This window comes from Aplidium turbinatum, chromosome 6, assembly GCF_918807975.1.
Source record: "Aplidium turbinatum chromosome 6, kaAplTurb1.1, whole genome shotgun sequence".
NCBI classification, from domain to species: domain Eukaryota; kingdom Metazoa; phylum Chordata; class Ascidiacea; order Aplousobranchia; family Polyclinidae; genus Aplidium; species Aplidium turbinatum.
Genome location: NC_137477.1, coordinates 16356968 through 16374738, shown reverse-complemented (window position 1 = coordinate 16374738; position 17771 = coordinate 16356968). Strand labels below are relative to the sequence as shown.

The window sequence follows — 17771 nt, the reverse complement described above, 5'->3', positions numbered from 1 at the left end:
TTTGTTGAATAGTTTGACCAGGACAGGAGTAATGACACATTTAGCTAATTTAACAGTTTTAGTGGAGACACCATCCAAACCAGGAGCTGTTTTTGTTTTCATGCCATTGATACAATCAGAGATTTCGCTTTCAATAATATCTTCAAAAGCAAATGATTTTAATTGACTTTTTATATCACTACGTGGATGTACTGATGGTATTTTAGTTGCCATTTTTGTTCCTATTTCAGTGAAATGTTTGTTGATTAGATTTGTAAAATTCATAGAATCAGTTTCATACGTTGTGTCATCAATGATTATATGTTGAGGTAAATTATTTTTTGAGGAAGAGTTTTTGTATGTAGTTAGATCATTAATCACTTTCCACATTTTTCCAGAATCATTTTTGTTAACGTTAAACAGATTGTAGTAATATTGTTTTTTTGCAATTCTTTTTAAGTGTGACAGTTTATTAGAGTATGCTTTGTAGGAAAGAATCTGTTTAGAATCATCATGCCTGTAACACAATCTGAAAAGTTTATTTTTTGTTTTGATTGATTTGTAAATGCCTTTAGTTATCCAGGGTTTAAGTGTTAGTTTTTTTTCACGCCTGGATAAATGTCTTAGAGGTGCATGTTTGTTGATCATAAGTTGTAGGTGAGAAATAAATTGGTAAAAGTTACTGTTTACATCAACATCAGTTAGCGCTATGTTGTTTTCAATATTTTGCATACCATCTTGCAATTCTAGCAAAAAATCTTCAAGAACAAAATTTTTCCATGACCTTTTGTATTGAGTATGTACATTAGAGCAGTGGCGCCGGCAGGGGGGGGGCAGGCGGGGCAGCTGCCCCCCAAATGTTTTGGGCATCATCTTTTTAATTTTTTTTTTTATTAATACATATTAGTATATTTTTTTTAATATTTGGATCCCAACCTCAAGTAAGTCAACTCAAGTTGCAGGGGGGGGGTAAAAGCTCTCTCTTTAAAAAAAAAGTATGGAAAACCTTGATGACTAAATTGTACAGTAGATAAAAAGATTTTCTGCGGAAGCAAAGATATAGACTTTTTAAAGTTTTAACTAACGTCACATTGATGTAGAAAAATAACAACCTGTTAAATTTTTGATAACTCACACTCCCATGACTTCTTCCGCGCGCATTTTGGCATTGGTTGCTTGCAGTGATTCTTTCACTTAAACAAAACGTTTTGTTTCAGCAGTTTTGAGTTGTTCAATTCTTAAGTTGTAAAAGGAGACTCAATTTCTCCAATATTTATCATTAATTATGTTTCTTTTTTTTATCTCAGCAGAGTATAAAACTTGTAAAAGTTTTTCATCCATACAACGTCATAAATGAAATTATATCTCAATTCGGCGTAATGACGTGATCTCATCTAAACATTTTACCGAATAATAAATTAACAAATTCGATCGTCAAAAGTGGTTTGGTGGTGGTAAATATTACGTAATGAAAAAAATGTGATAAGGTTGGAAGACATTACGTCATGTATTTTCAATACAAATTGAAGTTTAAAATTTATTCTTTTGTTCATAGTCGTAACTCGTAATCCACCTTCAAAGCGGTACTACAAAGAACAATTTTCGATAAGGGGGGCATCAAGAATAAGTCGACATGACTTTTAACCCTTAGAAGCAGGGTTGGAAAAAATCATGATTTTTTTAAAAAAATCAAAAAAGTCGGATTTTTTTGATTTAAATCGGATTTTTTTGATTTAAATCAGATTTTTTTGATTATTTTTATATAAAAAAGCGTCGAGTTTACTTGGGGGAAGAGATCATTTTAGTAAAGTAGCAGAATTATTTTTAACCCCTTGATTGATTGAAAGGCTTTGCTTTGCAAGTGTTTAATCATTTTTATCATCATATTGTAGGCTAGCCTGTCTATTGCACATATTTTTAAGTAGGTGTGATATGTTGCTTTATACTAAATCATAATGTGCATATCAAGATTGAGGTACGTCTCAGACTGTCATCTCACTACACTAAGATCTTTCCTTACGTTTAAGCACTCATCACTTTGCTTTTTTGCTCAACTGATGCATAGCCTACAACCAGACTTTTTGCAAAGAAAGTTTAACTGTGTAATATAATTATGTTACCGACGTACCATACCAAAACAATAAAAGTTCAGATGACACAAAATTGCAGTTTATTTTGCATTGAGAAGTTTGTACATAAATACAAGCTCGCCAGCTTTTGCAGTGCCCAATCAATTTCGAACTTCTGATTGAAGCAGACCAAAAGTGGAAAAAACTTGCTCAAAAACTATGTTTAGTGAACAACACTGTTTGTGAACTGCCAAGTAAACTAAGTTGCCTTTCAAAACATGCATAGCCTATAGCCTTAAGTATTTAAATATAACGTTTGTATTACAGAGAAGAAGTGAAACGTTTGTTGATGTATTTATTTTTATTTTAACAAATAAAAAATCATTTGATTTTTTTGATTTTTATTGTGTGATTTAAATCATGATTTAAATCAATGATTTAAATCATTTGATTTAAATCAACCAACCCTGCTTAGAAGGTTGGGCTCCTGGAGTCTTGCTCAGTTTGGGGGGGGGGGGCTGTCGATTCTTCTTATGCTTTAGGAGTGATATCTCTGTTATTTTGGCAAGGTTTCAAAATTTGAGATTCACTTTGTAAAACTATTCACGCTGAGCATATCCGAAAATTAAAACTATGTGAATTTTAGAACTGCTCATATAGCCTACGTTGAAATGTTGAGGTCACTTATGAGTGTAATTTGTAGCGTGAGTTTACACATTATTTTTTGGTAGTGTAATGAAGAACGTGCATTGTAATGTTGTGATTAATTTTTTTTTACATTATTTTACATACGCCAATGCCCTTCACGCTGTGAAACAGTTAGGATTAACGAGACATGGGCCAAATTAATTACTTTCATCCAGCTGGTGGGAAAATGTTTCACAATAGAATATGAAATATTTCAGAGGATGTGCTGAGAAATGCCTTATATCTTTCAATTTATAACCTTTATTCGCTCAAAATTTCAGCTTAATAAAGGTGGATAAAAGCACATAAAAGTTAGAAAAAGTCAAGAAATCTCGTAGTCGCAGCCTCAGTGGTTTTAGAGATACAACTGTTGACACAAAAAAGTTGAATTGACAGCCCCCTCCCCCCCAACCTTCAAAGGGTTTGCTTTGAGTCAACAGATCTATGCCTTAAGGTTTACGTGAGCTCTGGAGATCAGTAAAATATAAGGTGTCATCTTCGGTGCAACAAGACCATTGATTGATTGGTATAGTGAGGATTCGTAGTCCCATTGCTTTCATTTTGAGTGATCATACTGATTTTCAATTTATTCCTACAAGACGTTACGTAATGAAAAAATATATAACTAAGGTTGGAAGACATTACGTCATGTCTTTTCAATTCAAAATGAAGTTTAAGATTTATTCTTTTGTTCATAGTCGTAACTCGTAATCCTCCTTCAAAGCGGTATTACAAAGAACAATTTTCGATAAGGAGGGCATCAAGAATATGTCGACATGACTTTTAAGGTTTACGTCAGCCCCCGAAATCAGTAAAATATAGGGTTCTCATTATCGTGATTGTAAGCCGCGGGAAATTTTTTCTCTAAAAAACAGATTCCCGGGAAGCTAAACATTTTTTCCAGCCCTGGTAGAAAACAAGAGAAATTAAATAATATACCACTGTCTTGCATGTCTTGCACCAGTGGTGTAGCCAAGGGAGGGGGGTTTCAACCTTTCAAATTGAATTTACAGATGTTAATACATTGTTTACAAGAAAAGCTTTAGCCTATGATGTAATTTCTCGTCAAACTGTGCAAGGATGCAAGCCATCTGCAACTGCTGAGATCGCTTGTTCGATCTAGATTAACATCTAAACAGCTATTCGTTATCAGAAATAGCCTAAAGTAACTTCATTGTCTCAAAGCTTTTTGTTTGACACTCATCAAGATGTATGACGTCTATGACGTTACATTTTCTAAACTTTGGGTTGACTTCAGAGCATAAAAGTCAGTGACTTACCGGAATAAGATCGCTTTTTGAATCAACCAAGGAGAAAATTGATAAATAATAAAACTGTAATAATCTCGCAAAAAAAAGGAAATCAACCTATGTCTCTAAAACAAAGTTTGCCTAATTTTAAACGAAACTGTATTAAAAGAGCGAGTTTTGCCAATACCAAACATTCAAATATCTCAATCTGGAATTTGCAACAAAAAAACATAGAGACTTAGCTTTATTTCCGAAAAATGCCGAAGAAAACATGATCTTATCCTTTTGCTATGGCACCGGACAGCACCATTTTACAGAAATAATCATACCCACAATTTTGTTGAAAATGCTCTCAGAATGCACCAAACTGAAAGTAATTTTTCAAAATTTTCTGGGGGAGGCCCCCCAGACCCCCCGCCGCTAAGTGTCGCCTTTGGCGAACACGCCGGCGGGCGCAGCCCGCCGGCTGTCGTCAACACTCCCCCTTTCAAAATTTTTGGCTACACTACTGTCTTGCACTGTCAATATTTTGCCCCCCCATTGTTGAAGGTCTGGCGGCGCCACTGCATTAGAGAAGCGTACAGTAGAATTCTTTATGATTGCAAAAACAGGTAAATGGTCAGATATGTCATATTTACAAATTCCACTAGAAATGTTTTGTTTGCAGTTGTTTGAGTATATATGGTCAAGAAGAGAAGGAGTGTTGTTAACAGTAAAGCAAAGGTAAAGTAGTTTCACCCTATATGTTTGGTTGAGTCCTGTCTTTGTCATGAGTTACCAAGGGGGGGGGGGGGGAGGGGGACTTGTATACCAGCTCCTAGATCAATTATGCTGAGATGCAGTTGAAAGACTTGTAAGTTCTACGTTACCCAGTTTCATACTAGGGAAGAAAACTAAGAAAAACTAGAAATAGTCTCTCAGAACTGAGAGGTTTAAAATCATGCTATATTTGAATTTGACTACCTCTTATTTTAATAAAACTAACTAGTATCTAAGGTAGCCTACCGTACTTAGGCTACTATTGTACCGTACCAGAGAAGAAAAGACGTCTTTATTTTGATTGTTTCTATTTTAATGTACAATACATATGCAACTGAAATGAATAATTGCAATAGGTCTAATGAAAGAAAAACTATTCAAAGTGCTTGTAGGCTTCAATTATTTTGTACTAAGGTAATACAAAATCAAGACAATTAGGCCTAACAACTCTGAAGACATATATTTAGACCAATTTTTGACAGTCAATATTCTTAAGTAAGCTGCATGATTTGGATTACAGTAAAAGTATTAGATACTCACCTTTATTTTTCCAGAATGTTTTTAATCTTTCAACAATCCAAAAAAACAGATAATAAAAACCTTAACACAGCGTAGAACAATCAACGTAAAACAAAGAAACAAAAACTACAGAAAATAACGTGGAAACTCCTGATGAAAAACTTCAATGAAAATACTGTTTCGCTTCACTGCGTTTTTGAAAATCACTATGACTTTGGGGGATATTTTTGCCTTCGTTTCAGTTTAGATGTTTTTATTCCTGTCCGCACTGCCTCCATACGCGTGGAAAGAGCCCTGGTACGGCACTGAACAGAGCGCCGGTTTGCTACCGCTCAAATACCTGGGGCTGTATATTTGGCATGACACTTAAAAAACATTCTTGAAGGTGGACACGAAGATTAGTTTCGTTGCTTTTCAGTCTTTTTATCTAATTATAAATCTTCAAACACCGGCGTAAGTCTGGATAGCCCACGACTAGCCTAAGATTCCATCTTGTCGTTTGGATGTATGTATCCTTTTGCCTCACCACTTTTAGCTTTTCTCCAAAATAGCCTACTGTAATGATTAAAAGGGAAGTAGGCTAAAGCCACTTTGAGCTTGATATCTTATTGCTTAGCCTATTTGTTTTTTACTATTCTGCACTTTGTCACGTCAGGATTAAGTTCCAAACAAGTTTGTTGAAAATTGAGAAATCAAAGAAGTTTGATTTATTATGTCACTGACACAGATTTCTATAGCAGCTAGACAAAACTTTCAAGTTTGTGTGAAAATTGGCCGTGTGGAAAAGTACCGGTACGGTAGTTAAAATAGAGTGCTTGCATGACGGTTGAAAGAATATCAGCTAGGTAGACTCAGGGATATCTAAAGAAGGAGTACGAAGGCTTTTATTACACATGACAATAGAAGAGCTTTTGTTTATCGTAAATAATCTGTGTTTATCCTAAAATATAATTTGGTACCGATAGTAGTTTAACTTTTGGTACGGTAACTAGTAACTTTTCAACTGTCTTTGTAAACAAGTAGGATTCATTAAGTATGCTCTAACATTTGCTAACTGTCTTCTGTAGCTCGTTGTAGGCTACCAGCTGCACTAAAAAAATTCTACGATTTTAAAAAGAACCACATGTTTAAAGCACTACAAACTACCGCCAGGGTAGGCTAGTGTCATGAGAATGATAACTGGCATTGCGCTATTAGAATCAGGCCTGGATATTCACAGCATGCTCATGGTTGCTTGTTAATTCAACTACCCATATACTTGCTTCACATCTAGCCTACTGCAAAGGCTTTGTTAAAAAATACAGTGTAACATGAAACTTTTGGTACGGTAACTAGTAACTTTTCAACTGTCTTTGTAAACAAGTAGGATTCTTTAAGTATGCTCTAACATTTGCTAACTGTCTTCTGTAGCTCGTTGTAGGCTACCAGCTGCACTAAAAAAATTTTACGATTTAAAAAAGAACTACATGTTTAAAGCACTACAAACTACCGCCAGGGTAGGCTAGTGTCATGAGAATAAGGCAATCGCTCCGAGCCTTCATATCTCCTTCTTTAGATATCTCTGGGACTGGGTAGACTACTGCAGTCATGCCTTGGAAAGACTTGAAGGGTCTTGGATTTTATTTTTGTGATGAGAAATATTTGAAGCGAGTTCGAACTGAATTGATAGATGACCCGGAGAACAGCTTATGAATCTCAATTTCTGTTATTTTTGTGAGTTCGGATTGTCGATATTGATAGACAATGAATGAACAGAAGAATGTGTGACATTTGAAGGCATGGACATAAAATTCAGAGTAGAACGAGACTGCGTTTGACAAACAAATCCTGATGCTAACTGACTAATGATGCGACTGAATGTTGATCAGAACATAATTATTGACATCTGCCCCGCGTTCGTCCGCCCCGTTAGCTCAATGGTTACGGGCCGCCTTAAGATCACGCGCGCAAGTTCGACTCTCGGGGTATGCGCTTGAGCAACGCATTTCAGGACTGCTCTCCATTCAGCGGCACCTAGTGAATGGAATAATTTCGTGTGCAACAACACTTCAACAATTGGAAAACTTCACTCTGCCAATCTCGGTAACCGGCCTTGCGTCAAGAGCCTCTACAAGTAGCTTATGCAAAACTACAATCAATTAAGGCTTTTGTCAGTCCAAGGATAAAGATTCAAAACCAACCAACCAATCTGATCTGAATGATTGAAAGTGTGAATGCTGAATTGTGATGATAGGCTACTATTATGCCAAACCATGGCCAAACACATGTTTGTCAAGAGTAGGCTATTTATCGTTCTCCAGATTAGGAAAAGGCCATGCAGTTGTAGTAAAAATGTCCAAAGATGGAAATTGCAGCGGAGTTCAACCAGGTCCAGCGGCCAAGACAACTTGTTCAAAATAAAGTAAAAAAGGTGGAAACGAAAATTTGATAAGTTTACACAGCAAATTGAATGCTCTTTCACGTTGGTACACCTCGCGCAGACCTTGAATCTAACTTATGTAAAAAGGAACCGATCCGTTGAAGCCATGTTTTTTGACTGACCAAAGTCCAGGTCAGCAACTAAAAAATGCCTAAGGTGAAGTAATTAAAAACGTTTTATTCATGAACAGCATCACATCACAAGGAAAGAATATTTTTGGAATGAGTATCAAAGTTGTGATCAAAATATGGCACTTACACAAATGAAAAGCGTTTCTATGAAAAAAAATTCAAAGATATGCAAAAGACTTTTTATTTTTACCAACGGTAAAAAATTTAACAAGTCTCAAGGCAGGGGCGAACTTATATCATTCCTAACTTTTTGATTGGTTAAATCAAATCTTTATCTTCAAACTGGGGAAGCTTCTTGCAGAGCTTAATCCTTGTAGTTTCGCGTAGGCTACTTATAGAGGCTTTGAATTACGACGCAGGCCCGGTCACCGAGATTGACAGAGTGAAGTTTCCAATTGCTGAAGTCTTGTTGCCGGGAAATTATTCTTTGCTGGCATTGTCGTCATTTCCTTACCCATGTAGGGGAACGTTCAAATATTACGTAACGCTTTTTTTCCGAATTTTTGACCCCCCCCTCCCCCATGTAACGCCAACGTAATGCTTTTTTCAATCCCCCCCTCCCCCATGTAACGCTTTTTCACTACGAATTCAGCACAAAAAACTACCATTCCGTACTCGAAAGCGTTACGTAACGTTTTGCTTGAACCCCCTCCCCCCCCGATGTGACGCTAACGTAACGTTTTGCATAAACCCCCCCCCCCTCCCCCTCGAAGGCGTTACGTAATATTTGAACGTTCCCTAGGCTAATGATGAGAGATTTTCTTCCACAGGTGTAGGCTATATTTAAAAAAAATCAATCAATTTTAAAAAATCAATAGAAAGACCGCATAGAAAGGCTGTTTTGCATTGTTGTGAAGACTTCAGTTGAAATAACATAGCCTACAAAAGATTAGGCCTACCTAACCATAATGTCGACTGCTTGTGCTATAGGCTACTTTTATGTTCGTAGATAAACAGTAAACGCAACACTCCATCGTCACTAAAGGGGATGAGAGCTTCATCAACAACATCACTATCTTATCTATCTACCAGCTCATCCATTCCACCACCCATCAGGACAAGAAACAACACTTCTACCTTTTTCTGGACCTCTGTTATGTTTGTCATATATTGTTTTTTCTCGTGATGGTAAGGATTAGGTAAGGACCTCTGTTATGTTTGTCATATATTGGTACCATTATTGGTAAGGACCTCTGTTATGTTTGTCATATATTGTTTTTTCTCGTGATGGTAAAGGATTGAAATAAAAACAAACTGAACAATAACTTAAACTAGATTTCGAACCTCAATCGTCGTAGGCTACTGTGTGGTGTGCAGTCTGACTATAGAAAGAACTCAACACTTTGCTCTTCTGTGCCATATCCAAACGGGCTTTTGCCCAAGGATCGGTTTCTTTTATGTCTGGTTTTCTCTCTCCATCCTATTATTATGATGACTGCTCATTCACATCAATATTGGAACTGGCAAATGCAATCCACAACGCTTTTCATTAGGCCGTCATTTATTACGAGTGCTTCCCTTTGTGTTTTGACCGTGCTAACTACAGACATATAGCCTACTACATGATTTACTATTCAGGCACAGTCGTAGTTAGTATCTTTTTCGTCTTGGACGCGTTAATAACGAAAAAGAATTTTTGTACTAGAAAAACTTGATATATTTGCAATTGTTTTTTAATTTAAAGTGAAACTTCACAGAAATAGCAAAAATCCTCTCATAGATCACTTCCCCAGTATATTGATTATGCCAGTAGGCTTATGCCCAGGCCTTGGCTCCCTCCACGTCAGACGCACTAAATAAACAAAATTCGCTTCATTTAGAGATGTTGAACGGAGCAGATCTAGAAAGGGAGGCCTCGAAAATACCTCACTTCCAATATCGTAGGCCTAACGGTCCTAGCCTTTATACTTTTTGGCCTTTATAATTTTTTTTAATTTTTTTTATCTTTAATGTTTGTAAATACTTGTATGTTGCGAAATTATTGCTATTTGTGAAGCATAATAACTTCTTTCGGTCTCAAGCACATTTTAATGTTTGCATTTTGTCGCTTGACTGTAATGGTTAGAAATAAAAACAATTGAACCTACCAGAATAATAGGCTAACAATGAGATGAAGTGCACATGCCAGATGGAATTGATGAAGTTGCCAGTGCTTGGCCATGCATCAAGTTTGCTAAGTCTGGTTTTAGGACTATGTTTACAAATACTGAATCCAGCGACCAACAATCCTATTTCATCCACTTAAAAGCGAAAGCCACGAACGTAGTCCCAAAACCAAAACAAATTTGCATTGATGTTGTTTGATAGGTAATTGTTTAATATTGAAAAGTGAAATATGGGTAACAATAACCTAATACTGTAACAGAATACGGGCTAATAAATATACGGCTTGACGCAAAGGCACCCGAGAATAAAAGCTTACTTTTACTTCATGGTTTGAACTCCACAACTAAAAAATTGCATGAAATAAAACATTAAAGCAATAAACAGTAGGCTACACTCTCTGGTCCTACAAGACGACCAAGGTAAATAACGAATTTACGACTAAGTTGGTTTCGAAGAATAAATACGAAAGTGATTTTTATTTTTTAAGATTTTTCAATGATCTAATGTACGAAGACATGCAAACAAACATTGTTCAGCACTTGAATTTTCCTTATCTTGATTTTGTTTAGTAAAAAGCGGCGAGGATATAATAGTACTGCATCAAACAATACGCTGCAATATATGATTAAAACTCGTCATGGTTCTTCAATAGTTGCCTTCCGTAATCAGTAGCATCACTTTCCACCCAAAGATCATGATTATTTATGATCTCTGATGATGACAGCTTGTTATCCTTGTCACTGTCAGACTCGGTCATCAGATGATCAGCTTCATCGTTTGCATCTTCTCGATTGTCTGGATCCATCCATTGCACGATCTCATCTTCTGTTAAAATTCCATCTTCATTTTCATCCAGCTCTTCATTGAACCTATCTGTGTCTGATTGTATAAAATCTTCATCACTTGAATCATGATCATTCTCCTTCAAAAACTCATCAAGGCTTATTGCCCCGTCTCCATCTTTGTCAAACTTTTCCAACACGTCCTCAATGATCACTTTCTTGCCCGCATCGTGCAGTCTTGGAATTTTAAACAGAAGATATTCAGAAGCATCCAACTGTTCATCATGATTAAGATCAGCAGCTGCAAATAACTTTTTATCTTTCTCGAATTGTGAATCTGGTTTTTGATCACCAGCGTCTGGAGAGAAATTTTCACCGTGAGAATCAACTTCGTGTTCATGCCATGTCACAAAGCCGTCTTTGTCTTTGTCAACAAGCGCAAACTCCTCTTTAAAATCATCTGCTTCAAATGAATCGAAAGCTTTTAGTGACCAAATCTGCAACTCTTTGAGGTCAACAAACCTGTAAAACAAATTTCTCAGCAATGCACAATATGAAGATTAATGATAGGCACACTATTAGAAAAATAAGCAAGTCGAAGTCAAAGTAATAAAGGAAACAGTTAACGGATGCTTTTTTGAATATATCACATTGTGAAAATTTGTCAACCAATTAGGATATTTTAAATTGACAGTAAAGTCACTCACTCACCCATCCTGATTAGCGTCAATCTTCTTTTCCACCAAACTTTTCAGTCTTTCCTTTTGCTCCTCTGGTGACAAGTCCATAACATCATCATCTTCATAATCTTCGTCTTCAAATAAAACTTCTTTGTCAATGGTTGCTTGAGCCTTCTCTTTGCGGTGAGTAACAGATCTTGTCAAAATTGAAGAAAGGTTTAAGATTACAATAAAAAAACAGAAAAGTATGAAGCCTCTGGAGCGCATGATTGATTATAAAACAAACCAAACTGAAAGATAAAAATTTAAATTGCTCATTCCTTATGTTGAACAAGCTTAGCGTCAAACGAAGTATATTTTATTAAGTGGTTGATTGTGACAGTGTAAGGAATGCAAGCCACTGCATGCTCTATATATTTTATTTGTGAACAGGCAACAATCACACTAAACAAAGCAGGGTTAATAATAATGCAATAACAGAAAATGTTCTTGTGAAAAGCTATACAGTAAATTTAACAACTATCATGAAGAACAAACAAAAAATATGTGAAATAGATTGAGTTTCGCTTCTAGCAGCATGATCGTTGCTCACTTTACAATCTAGACACTAACGACCTGTTTTAGTCTGATGCTGCGAGTTCTGCTGAAAACATGTGAATATTGACAATCACCAAACAAAAAGTGACTGATTATTTTACCAGACCATTCAAACACAAAAAAACAACAACTTAAGAAAATTATTCCACTTTTAACTGAAATAACCAAATCAAAAATTGGTATGATACAAAAAATATGATGCGAAAGTGGCTATATCACTATATTTATTGTATACAGCCATTCCATACAAAACTTTTTGTATTTAAGACAATCTCATTGATTATGTATTTAAGACAATCTCATTGATTATGTATTTAAGACAATCTCATTGATTATGTATTTAAGACAATCTCATTGAGTCATGCACACAATGCAAACTTCAGTGGAAATAAAAGTACTGTATTTTAAACAAAACAAAATTTCTTGTAAAACTGATTTTGAAACCAAATAAAGGTTTATATCCAGGCAAAAATTTCTTGACGCTTGTTTCAAATTCGATTTTCCAAAAATTCACTTCACATTTTTGTTAAAAAGAATTTGTTTCCCACACTCTCTCTGTTTTTGTTTCCCACACTTTTAGTCACCCAGTTGCTTAAAAACACAGGCCATTTAATCTTTTCTGCTTTTTTAATTGAAGAGTTGATTGGTGGTACAAAGCTTGAAGATTGCAAGTAGAAGATGTTGCTCATGGTAGCTCAAAGCTGCATGTTTTCGTCTCACTCTCTTCAGCAGCTATGGTCAGAATAAAGCCTAAAAGTGGTGTTACAAAATGTAAATATTATGCCGCCAAAAAGAAGTCATTTATGCCTTAAAACTTCTTTATTAATTTTAAAATATTTTGATCAGCCAAATTTATATTTTGTTTTTCTTCTACTACAAATACCACACCACTTATAGGCTTATTTTATTCTGACGATAGCTTCTAAAGAGAGTGAGATGAAAACCTGCAGTTTCGAGCTACCATGTGCAACCTTTTCCTCGCTTTTTTAATTGTTGCATATTGAAAAACAAGAATAACTTGGTCAACATCATCTTTAATTATTGCCAGGACATCAAGCTGTTTGACCTAGGACCAAAAACCTTTCCCTAATAAAATTGAAAACTTTCTGACCGTCTGCACTAAGTTTGCTGTAAATTCTCTTCTAGTGAGCCTAGAAAGACCAGTGAAACATCAATGGAATCGGGAAGTAATACTCTTGCGCCATGTGAGAAATAAAAGTTCAAAAAAGCAACCGCTAGATAGAGATAGTAAGTTTTGCGGTTAGGGAAATTTTAAGATTGCGCAAAATAACCATGCCTTTGGCATATCGGGTTTGATCTGGTCAGAGAAAAGGTAAGGAAGTGTAATGAAGAGTAGTTTTTGCCTAGGATGCAGATATAATTCAGATATATGCATTGGAGAATGTAGAAACTTATTTAAAAATGTTTATTATACAGGTTAATGTGGGAGTGTTCAGAGCTGAAGGCAAATTTATAAATGTCTGAATATTGCAAGCTGGTGTAAATTAGTTAGCAAGAGAGGTAGGCGAGTGGTTAGCCTTTTTAGGCATGAAAGACCTGGCTTCAAATGGTTGTTTAAGCCTGATAGAGTTTTAGTCACGCAGAGCGAATCAAGATGTTTGAAGACTTCGACAGTGTTGTCTTCGTGCTTCTTCTGCTGTGTTGTTGATTTTAATTTGTTTAATAAATTTCCTATGTTGACTGTTGCGTTGTGTAATGGCATTGATGACTAATGCCATCACTGCTATTGTGTTCCCAAGTCTTTAAACTGTTTGGATCATTTCTTCACTATATAAAAAAGAACTAGGATAATTGCGAATCCCGTGGTAATTTATATCATTGTCCTATAGACCAACATTGTTTTCGAGATCCATTACGCCAAGGTTTTTTTTTTTTTTTCAGATGAAACTATCTCAAATTAATCAGTAGGTCTGCAGAAACTAACCATGTCAAATCTAAGTAAATTTATTTCAAATAAACGTGCTATTGAAAGATTTGTAGTATCCACAAATTTCCCCAACTGCGCAATTACGCATTAGGGATTTTTCCGTAAACCACGAAATCCTTGCTCTCAAGCACGATTTTTGTTGGTATGTTTAAAGTTGTTGGAGTTTTCAGCTGAAATTATTTTTTTGTAAAGTAGACGCAAGTATCTAGAAGTGATTACCACCAAAAATATATATATTCAGAATTAAAGAATGGGTGAAGAAAAATATTTCGTGTTTATGAAAAAAATTCGTGGTTGGGGAAATCACCTTATATATATCGTTAAAAAGTTTTTCAGACAAGAAATGTTGTGCCCACTTTAGGAATGGTTTAGGACATCAGACAAGGTGCTCCCTTGCAAATCATGCAAACCTAGTTTAACTCCTAGCTTTTAAGTTGATTGTTGATAAACAATGCTCACCAGAAGACATGGTGTACTGGTGTAGTCAATGAAAGGCAGCCAAGATAAAGAAACTAGCCATACTACACTCATGTCTGGTCCTTTAAGAAAACTATGTAGCGGACGTGGCAAGTCGTATGTTAAGACACCCACTCATATAGCCACTGGCACATCAACAACACCCTTGGGCATGATGGTGGCAAGGGGTGACCACTGACCTGGGTTTTTTTTTTCGCTGAGACTTTTCGGTCATTTGTCCGAAATGACTTGAAAAAATTCGGTCATTTTTTATTTATTTCGGTCATTTTTTCTGATGAAAATATTTCCTTTGAAGTAGCTGATACAAACGAAAATTTGCACTTCCTGACTAGCTACAACATTAAGTTTCGCTGAGAAACGTTGTCGTGTTTTATCTGAGAAAAGTTAGAACAGACAAACGTTACTTTCAGTCTTCGAAATTAACATATTTTTATTTTTGCAAAAACATTGTCAAGGCCAAACGGCAAAAGTTGAAATTGCCTCGGCAATTGCATGTGAACGTTTATTACGAAAAAATTGTACCAAAACATGTAAAGCGAAAAGCAAAATATATACTAGAGTAGTCTATCACGACCGCACTGTTTGATTTGTTGTGATGTAATAATACCAAAAACTAGCGATAAAGCGAGCAACGCGATACGCACGCTGTTAAGTAATAAACGTTAGCCTATATAACTGACGGGGGGAAAGTAAGTTAATTTTGGGTTATTCAATGTTCGAGGCAACACAAATCGATTTAATTTTCCCGGCGGGTTATATTGCGTAACAACAGTACCCAATAAGAAATTTACGTTTGTTTTACATGAATTCGACATCTAGTGGCGTTGAATTATCATAAAATAACGTTAATTGCTTAACCAGGTACCAGTAACAAATTAATAGCTCCCTGCGAAAAGATTGCCTCGATTTACGTTTACACTAACATAATTTCGGCACAATTGAGATACTGCGAGCAACACAAAGTCGCGAGGCGCGATAAGGAGTAGATGCTTAGACTAATTTGATGTCTACCATCGTTGAATCAATGCAAACAGGATAATATTTTTATGAAAGACTCAATTCTCTCAGCTGGGCACGTGTCTAAGCGCCGGCGAAGTAGGAAGTAACCCAAATAAAACATTCAGCAATAGTAAGAGTCTGGTGTAGTCCAAGAAAATTATTTTTTTTTGTAATCTTTCGGTCCTTACAAGCGCTCCTGTGGCCTCAGCATTTTTATTGCCAACGCTAATGCGCCATTCACGCATCTGCGTCGGCAATCACCTCGGCAAGTGCCGATTGCCCACGCTAATTTCGAAGGCTGACTTCTGTATTTGTGTTATCACATATAATAAGACATTGGATCAACGTTTAAACACTAAGTCTACGTCTTGTATTTCCGATTGACAAGAAATCGTACAGTGGCGCAAGAAGCTTCTTTGCAATCACTGAAATCGATTTGAGCGCGTACATATTTTTTCGGACATTTTGACCGAATTGACTATATTTTTTTCGGACATTTTGCTAAAAAATCGGTCAATGACCGATAAATGACCGAAAAAAAAAACCCAGCCACTGACCAGGACACACAGTCTTCAATACTCCACATTCTTATTTATTTTGAGTCCAAACGAAAATGTGAAAGACACCACAGCAAGGATAATGTCAAACGGAATGCTAAACAGAAAACGAGTAGATGTCGACCAATCCAACGTTGACATTAATCCATGACTGCTTCCAACTGGCCACTAAATGAGACCACCAACTAATAACACCAGAACTAAAGGTTGACAATCCAGAAAGCTAGAAGCAAGAATGAGTGACGTCAAAAAACATGGAGCTACAACTAGGCTACCTAACCCTGTTAACATCCAAATAGGATAAAAGCTGATTTGGTGACCTCAAAAGTTTTTCACCATCACTTCAACTAGTGGTAGCAATCCATATACACAGGTTTTGCTTACCTGCAAACATAAAATCTTGACTGGGGGCCGATGTAATCTTGATTATTTTGGCTAACTGCACTTCATATTTCTTTGAAATAATAGTTTTAAGAACCCAAATTACCAAAGTGTGATCGCTGAATCTCAAATCGCTGCTAAACCTCTCAGGTTCATCATATCATTGAGTGCAAGTGCTGGTAACCACTAACCCAGCGTTTCCCAACCTTTTTGGTGCAGTGGCCCTTTCACAACATTAGCCAAGTTGCGGTGACCCCAAGGATAAAATTAGTTGGGTTGATCCTCTTTCACTGCACTTTTGGAGCTAACTAATAGGCTACTAGGCTATATATTAAATTTGACTTCTAACTAATAAATAAACAACACAACAATTTGTTCAGTGAGAAAGCTGTGCTTGCTTCTTTTCAGCCAGATCTAAAATCCTTGGAGCAGTCTTTGCAAGAGCACAAGGCAGATCATCTTCTGCATCAAGTCTGCTCCTGTATTTAGATTTGTATGTATTGTATATGTCTGTGGTTGAAGAAAGTAACCTCTTTACCAAAATTGTAGTATTTAGATTTGATAACCAACAAGCTTGAAAAGCCTGTTTCACAAAGGTATGTTGTTAGAAAAGGAAGAATCAAGCGTAATGCGATCTCAGACAGAACGGGATATGACTGCAAACTTTTGATCCAAAATTTGGTAACTGACATTGAAGAAAAATGGCAGTGGCTATTTGACCGGCGCCGGTCTTTGAATTTGAAACACTATTTGACCGGTCATGACGTCACTATACAGTCACTTTTTTTCTTTTTCTTTTTCAAAGCAAAAGACGAGAAGCGCGTATATACGTTCTAAATAAGACAGTTTTATTCAACTCGATCCGTGGCACGTGCGATACTTTGCCGGCTCCTATTCTAGAGGGTATGAGTTCGATACTACCCTGAAGTGTTCTTTTTTTTTTACTAAATTTTAACCCGAAGTGCATTTTTGCAGTGGCGGCTGGTGAGGTGTGAAAGTGGTGGTGCTGCGGACGGGCGCACCCCGCCCGCGTCTTCGCCGAAGGCGAGTCAACCAGGGGGGTGTGGGGGGCCTCCTCCAGAAAATTTTGAAAAATGACACTTAATTTGGTGCATTCTGCGCGCATCTTCAGCTCTAAATTGTAATGAAAAGTTAAGATAAAGCTTTTGCGGTTTGAACATTTTCCTTTTGTTGGTTTCGTTGCTGTGTTTTATTTCCACGATATCGTTTCTTTTGTATTTAGACAAGGAAAAATAAATTGAATTTCTGCAGTCATTATTGTGACAGAAAGCGTTGCTAAATACTTTTGCAATGTATTGTTCTGCAAGTAATGTAGGTTGGGGAATCGTCAAACACAATTAATTAACCTTAATCGGTTCTAAAAAACAGTTAAAAAAGAACCAAATAACCAAACCCCAAATATGTAGACAA

At 36.3% G+C, this 17771-nt stretch overlaps 1 protein-coding gene across 2 annotated transcripts; it reads right to left on the bottom strand.

Annotated features, from left to right (window-relative positions):
* Nucleotides 1–10224: 10224 nt before the first annotated feature.
* LOC145772042 (reticulocalbin-2-like) lies at nucleotides 10225–16521 on the bottom strand. 2 transcript variants are annotated; one of them, XM_082583851.1, is made up of 3 exons: nucleotides 16344–16521; nucleotides 11413–11577; nucleotides 10225–11223 (listed from the first exon to the last, which is right to left on the bottom strand). In XM_082583851.1, the coding sequence occupies exons 2-3, from the start codon at nucleotides 11487–11489 to the stop codon at nucleotides 10545–10547; spliced, it is 756 nt and encodes a 251-aa protein (XP_082439977.1). In that variant the 5' UTR covers nucleotides 11490–11577; nucleotides 16344–16521; the 3' UTR covers nucleotides 10225–10544. The 2 variants fall into 2 exon arrangements, with proteins under 2 accessions (XP_082439977.1, XP_082439976.1); XM_082583850.1 differs by lacking the exon at nucleotides 16344–16521 and having other exon boundaries at nucleotides 11413–11914.
* Between the last annotated feature and the right edge of the window lie 1250 nt (nucleotides 16522–17771).